The sequence below is a fragment of the Pteropus medius genome, unplaced genomic scaffold, assembly GCF_902729225.1.
Source record: "Pteropus medius unplaced genomic scaffold, Ma_sr-lr_union100, whole genome shotgun sequence".
Lineage (NCBI taxonomy): Eukaryota > Metazoa > Chordata > Mammalia > Chiroptera > Pteropodidae > Pteropus > Pteropus medius.
This window is the reverse complement of record NW_024345479.1, coordinates 793,587-799,847: the sequence shown is the minus strand read 5'-3', so window position 1 is coordinate 799,847 and position 6,261 is coordinate 793,587. Positions and strand designations below refer to the sequence as shown.

The window sequence follows — 6,261 nt, the reverse complement described above, 5'->3', positions numbered from 1 at the left end:
TGACGCCGACCCTTTTATGAGGCTGCTTTCATGTCAACCGCTTGGGAGTGCCATCTCAGCATTAAGCCTAGGAAGGGTGGCACAGCGCCCCAGACCCTGCCCTGGAGTTTATAAGGCAGCTCACGGGATGAGGTCCTTGCCCATGTCCCCAGTGCTTCCCCCCGCCCCGCATCCCATATAAACTCCGTGTTCAGCATGCTTGTCTTGCCAAATGCAGTCTGGCCTGGGAACTCACGGAGACAGGGACACAGCCTAACACTTAACCTCACCCAAACCAATTAATACTTGTGGAATTGCATTAAACTGGGGTTTTCTGAGGTTAAATCGAGGGAGTTTGAGGTTAAAATTTTAAAGCCATGGGGAACTATGATAAGGCGGCAAGGGAATTTAAAAAGGATCTACCCTCTTCCTCTAGAAATACAGTATGTGCCATCGTCCCTAGGCTGCTTGCATGGTCCCTGCCTATCAGAATGCCAAGGAAGTTGAAACCACGCCCACCGTTTGGGTAGGGGAGAATGGGAGAGGCTCAGTTGGCTGAAAGAGGAAGGTCGTTTATCCAGCCCTCTCCAAAGTGCCTATTCGCTCTACTCTAGGTTGGGAGTGTACAGACTCAGAGATCGCCTGCCCTGCCTGCCAGTGGCTTACAGTCTACAGTCTAATGCAGAAGGCAGTCTTTCACCATCTTCACTTTGTGTTCTCTGCATCTATGCCAATTAATCTACATCCACGGCTTTAGTATTCTTCACAAATCTCCAAGGCTTAATATTCAAATTGAACTGTCATTTCCTACCCACCCTTCAACAACAGAAAAAACAAATGCTGCACTTGATTCTCTTTTCCTGAATTCTTTATCTTGTGAATGGATTCACCATTCAGCTGGTCATCAAAGAGAAAAATGGGAGACATCATGAATTCCTCTATCTCTCTCACTCCTGACTCCCAATTTATTGCCAAGTCTTGTTGATTCTCCTGCCAAAAGTCTCCCAAATCTATCTACCACCTTTCATCCCAACTCAGGCTTTCATTTTTTAAAAACTTGGAATACTACCAAAGTCTCCTAAGTGGTTCGTTCCCCAGTCTCATCTTTCTCCAATCTTCAGTCTTCTGCCAGCATGACCTTAAAAATCGATCATGTCTTCTCACTAAAATCTTCAGCTTTCCACTGCTGTTAAGGACACAGTTTGAACTCTTTGGCCTACACGAAGCTTTTATGACTCCTTTCTACCCTCAGTATTGAACCCAAGTACTTGTAGTTCCAGAAAATGCCATGATTCTTGTTATGCTTTCTCCACCTTTTCCTCCCAAGCCTTTCAAAACTCAATACAGACATGACCTCCTCCAGGAAGTGCTCTGTAATGCCCACAGCCCTTAAGTTAAATGCCCCTCTGCTGTGCTCCCATAGCACCTCTGTAATAATTCTTACCATGTTGTACTGTAATTGTTAGTTTAGATGTCTAGCTTCTCTAGACAATGATATTCTAATGGGCAGCTACCATGTCTAATTAGCCCACTTTTCTAGGTATGTGGTCATGTAACTAGAACAGAGTAGGTGCTCAGAAGACACTTAATGAACAAACGCTTGAATAAATGAAGTGTTACTGTACTATAGTAACCTTTAGTTAAAGAACATTTGAGTATCATATAAACCAGAACGGCACCCCAGCTGCATGCAGGGAGCCTAGAACTGTGTGATCCTGCGTACCAGCAGCCCCTTCCCAGCCGTCATTTGCCCCGCCGGTCTCTGGGGGCGCTGTGCCGGCGGCACCTTCTCTCCATCTCCGGAATTCGTCTTGCGGGACGGAAGCTGGGGGTGCGCCCCGACCCAGCACGGATTGACCCGGAAGGACGGCCGTGCTGCTCCTCCGCTGGTCCCGGGGGCCCGGCCGGGGTTCTGCGAGGACCCCGGGAGGTACGGAGCTGGGAGGCCGGGATTGGCCACCGCATCAGGGCTGCCTGTGGCAGATCTTTACTGCTTTTGATTCCCTCTGGGGGTCCCCTCTGGAAATCTATGGCGGAGGCACCGCCGGATGTTTTCTTGGGGTATCCGTTAATTGCGGGGGCCCACTATAAGGGGCCTTTCTGGCAAAGGGAGGTGGATCTGTATTAGGAGTTTACTCCGGAGAGGTTTCTGTTTGGGACTCCTTTTGGGAGTGATCTCGGTATCTCTGCTCTCTGGGAGAATCTGGAGCTTCTTACGGGAAACTTGCGTTGTGATACCTTCGAGGAAATCTCTGAGACCTCTTTGGAGCAGGAGTTTCTGTGTCTGAGCTGTCTCATCTGGATCTGTCAGTTCAAGGGCAGCAAAAATTGCCTCTTTTCTGGAGCCTTTTTTCCTTTAGGTTCCTTCCTCCTTTCTCACCTGATGATCTGTATCTTAACCATGGACTTGACTAGAAAGTAGAGGAAATTAATTGTTGTTTTGATAAGTCATACAGGAAAGCAAAATATTCTCCTTTGTTCACTCTCCCCAGGAAGAGGAGCTTAAGACAGAGCCACACAAAATAATATTATTGCTTATTTCTCCATGGGGTCATGGTTAAAAGGAGGAAGCTGAGCCTGAGTCCCCTTCAGCAACTGGTCCTCCTTGAGCTTTGTCAGTTCACTTTACTTCTCTAGACCATGGCCCTCTTCTGTAAAATGAGTGTATTCATTTCCTATTCTCCTTGTATCAGTCGGCGTTCTCTAGAGAAACAACTAATAAAGATGTGTTTGTGCGTGTGTGTACATAATTACACCTTTGTCTATCATCTATCTCTATCTATCTATCTATCTATCTATCTATCTATATCTATCTATCTATCTATCTATCTATCTATCTATCTATCTATCTATCTATCATCTATCTAATCTATCTCCGCGTCCTGTGTACATAGAGGAACGTGGCCAGTGATTCATTTAAATTAGCGACTGTCTTCCCCCTACATGGCAAAATTTACTGAGCATCTGCACTGTGCCAGTTACTGGCCAGGTGCTGGGAATAACAAAGATGAATAAGAAACAGCCCCCTGTCCAGTGGTGGGCATAGTCATATAATTCTGACATATACCCTGATTAGAGTAGGGGGTGGTGAATCCCAGAGGCAATGCGTGCAGTTCAGAACTCGGACTCTCAGTTATGGGAGGTCTGACCTTTGTTTTGATCCCACCTCACCCAGTGTACTTCTGTTTTTCAGGGTTGAAGGCTAAGGATGGGGAAAAGCTGCAAGGTGGTCGTGTGTGGCCAGGCATCTGTGGGCAAAACGTCAATCCTGGAGCAGCTCCTGTACGGGAACCATGTAGTAGGTGAGTGTTGTTGGGAGCTGGGGAATGATGGAAGAAGTTGAAGAATAAGGAGTAGTATCTGATGACAACACATGGAGGCCGAAAGCTGCTCCTAGTGGTTATTGCACCCCAAAGATAAAATCAGGCCCCTAAGCCCTGCTACACTGAGATCTGGAGGAAGGAAGCCCAATATCTGAGACAAGGAGGAAAAGCTCCCAGGTCACACTTGCTTTAAATGGTATGAACACGAGATTAATGTCTGTTCCCCAAACCCTTCCAGTCCTGCTGGACTGTCTCGCCCTCTCTCTTCAGTCGCCACATTCCTCTCTCTCTCCCTGTTTGGTCAGCCTGTCGGGATATGCTCAATCACTTACATGTCCCATCTCCCTCTTCCTGACAAACAAGTTTTCTCTTCATTTCATCTCAGGTTCTGAGATGATTGAGACGCAGGAGGACATCTACGTGGGCTCCATTGAGACCGACCGGGGGGTGCGGGAGCAGGTGCGTTTCTACGACACCCGGGGGCTCCGAGATGGGGCCGAGCTGCCCCGACACTGCTTCTCCTGCACTGACGGCTACGTCCTGGTCTACAGCACAGACAGCCGAGAGTCCTTTCAGCGTGTGGAGCTGCTCAAGAAGGAAATCGACAAATCCAAGGACAAGAAGGAGGTGTGTGTGGGAGCCCAGCGGTGAGAGAGTAGGCCCTGGGCTGGCTTTGGGATGCTTAGCATGGCTCTGTTTTTCATTCATTTGTCAGGAGGTGCGTTAAGAGCTAGAGGGGGAGTGGAGGCCACTGGAGGGTGTCTTTATCCCTAGAGATGGCTTCACGTTGAGGCAGCTCAACTATAGAGGTTTCTCTTCAGGTTAAGAGATCCCTGACCTAACACATGAAACACTCACTAGTCTTTTCTTATAATGGTTCTGCGCTATAAGCCGTGAAGGCCCTTCTACTCTCAAATGCCCCCTTAAGCTGCAGGTATTCTGGGAATGCTTCCTCATCAGTTGGTTAGCCAGAAACTGACTGAATGCTAGTCATGAGCAGTCATGGGTGATACAGGGCTTATAATGGAACTGTGGAGGGAGAATCAGAGGGAGGCCAGGATTTGAACAGAGGAAGGAGAGGAAAAAGCAACCATTTTCCCTCTCCTTAGTCTGTGGTTTCTAATGCAGAAAGAGATGAGACATCAGCCCTGAGACTTTCCTTTTCCTAGGACTCCTGCATGGTCACAGGAGCCCTCACACTAATTCCCGAGGTCCATGGAACATCCACAGACCTCGACTCTGTCCCTCTTCCCTAGGTCACCATCGTGGTCCTCGGTAACAAGTGTGACCTGCAGGAGCAGCGGCGTGTGGACCCAGATGTGGCTCAGCATTGGGCCAAGTCGGAGAAGGTGAAGCTGTGGGAGGTATCGGTGGCTGACCGCCGCTCCCTCCTGGAGCCCTTCGTCTACCTGGCCAGCAAGATGACCCAGCCCCAAAGCAAGTCTGCCTTCCCCCTCAGCCGCAAGAACAAGGGCAGTGGCTCCTTGGATGGCTGAGGAGCTTCCATCCCTTCTTCACCTTCCCAGCCTCAGTCCAGCTTCTGAGGCTTTGGAAGAGGGGTTGAGGGGAAAGGGGACCCCCTGCTAGGCCTGGCAGCTGGGCTGTCCCAGGCTCGGGACACTTTTGTTTCCTCCCAACTCCGGGAAGTGCAAGTAATCTAGGTTAGCACCCCCAACCTCTTTCTCCATCCCTGCTTTCATCATATCTGCCCCGCTGTGACCAGGGGCAGTTGTGAGTCAGTGTCCTTTCAACCCATCCTGGATGGGAAGCATAGTTACCATGCAGAAGTGCCCAGTCTAGGGTCTGGTTTCAGTCACAGGGGTCCCATGTCTCTGAGCCTCTGTCGATGACATACACACACACACGTGCGTATGGCAACAGCCTGGACTCTAGGGAAAGGGTGTCCAGGTATCGTGTGTGTGTGTGCATGCTGGTATTAGGGGTGCCTCCTCATCCAGCACCTTGACCTTTCTCTTGTCTCTCTCTACCTTGGCTGGAAGCCAGCCTCCTGGGAAGTGTGATTTTCTATTTGACCTCTTCCCCCAATTGTTTCACTTCCTATTCCTGCTCAGGGAGCAGATGGGCCTTATTAGTTGAGGTGGAATGGAATGATGACAGGGCTGTCGCCAGTGGGCTTTGTGACCCAGCAAGCCTTTTCCCTCTCTGGGCTTCAGTTTTCTCATCTGTAAAGTGACAGGAGTTGCTTAGATGAACTTCTAGATCCTCTCCAGCCCTGTGATTTCATAATGCTCATGGCTTCGGGCCGGTTATGACTACCGTTTGCTTCTCCCTCTTCCAAGGTGCTATGCCTACCAGCCCTAGAGGCTGAAACACTGCTTTCCACCAACCACTATGGGGCAGGAGTGCACTATCTGCTCTAGTTGACAGAACGACTGCTCAGTGCCCAATGGGGAACCTCACCCATGGGGGCTGGTCTTCACCCCTTCTTGTGGTTGTTTCCAGCTAAGAGCTGGACTTTATTTATAAATTACCTGTTATAAATTAGTATGCTGCCATGGTTAAGGCTGGACAAGGTGCTTCTCTAGCCCTTCTTACCTCAGATGCCTGAACAGAACAAGGCAAACAAATAGCTTCTCGGAAGCTGACGGATCTGTTGGGGCTCAGAAGGGTGGTTACACTCTCACCATGCTATAAAGTGAGCTTATGACCCACAACTTTCTGTGTCTGCTTTGTGCTGCTTCTAATGGAGACAGCTACCATAGGTGAGCCCTTATAGCCAGGCGACCTCTAATACATGCCTCTTCTCCCCCAAACAGGAGAAGTGAACAGGGGAAGGTGGCCCAGGATAGGGTGAGTCAAGTTAGGGCGTATACAGGCTCGGGCTTAAAGTTCATTTATTGATGCATCGGACACAATAAAACCACAACTGTTATCAAAAAGTTTCCCTCTCCTCCCCCCCCTTTTCCTTGTTCTCCCATTGGAAATATCTTAAAAAATA

General features: G+C 49.2%; 1 protein-coding gene across 1 annotated transcript; it reads left to right on the top strand.

Annotated features, from left to right (window-relative positions):
• Window positions 1-1,761: 1,761 nt before the first annotated feature.
• NKIRAS2 (NFKB inhibitor interacting Ras like 2) lies at window positions 1,762-6,202 on the top strand. Its single transcript, XM_039873506.1, has 4 exons — window positions 1,762-1,909; window positions 3,174-3,281; window positions 3,688-3,929; window positions 4,559-6,202. Exons 2-4 carry the CDS (start codon window positions 3,188-3,190, stop codon window positions 4,796-4,798), a joined length of 576 nt encoding a protein of 191 aa, XP_039729440.1. The 5' UTR covers window positions 1,762-1,909; window positions 3,174-3,187; the 3' UTR covers window positions 4,799-6,202.
• Window positions 6,203-6,261: the final 59 nt, after the last annotated feature.

Bases quoted from the DNA above. Each gene is read 5' to 3' on its own strand.
- NKIRAS2 (XM_039873506.1), top strand. From the start codon at position 3,188: ATGGGGAAAAGCTGCAAGGTGGTCGTGTGTGGCCAGGCATCTGTGGGC. The intron at 3,282-3,687 runs GTGAGTGTTGTT...ATTTCATCTCAG, and splicing joins GTACGGGAACCATGTAGTAG to GTTCTGAGATGATTGAGACG. The intron at 3,930-4,558 runs GTGTGTGTGGGA...CCTCTTCCCTAG, and splicing joins AATCCAAGGACAAGAAGGAG to GTCACCATCGTGGTCCTCGG.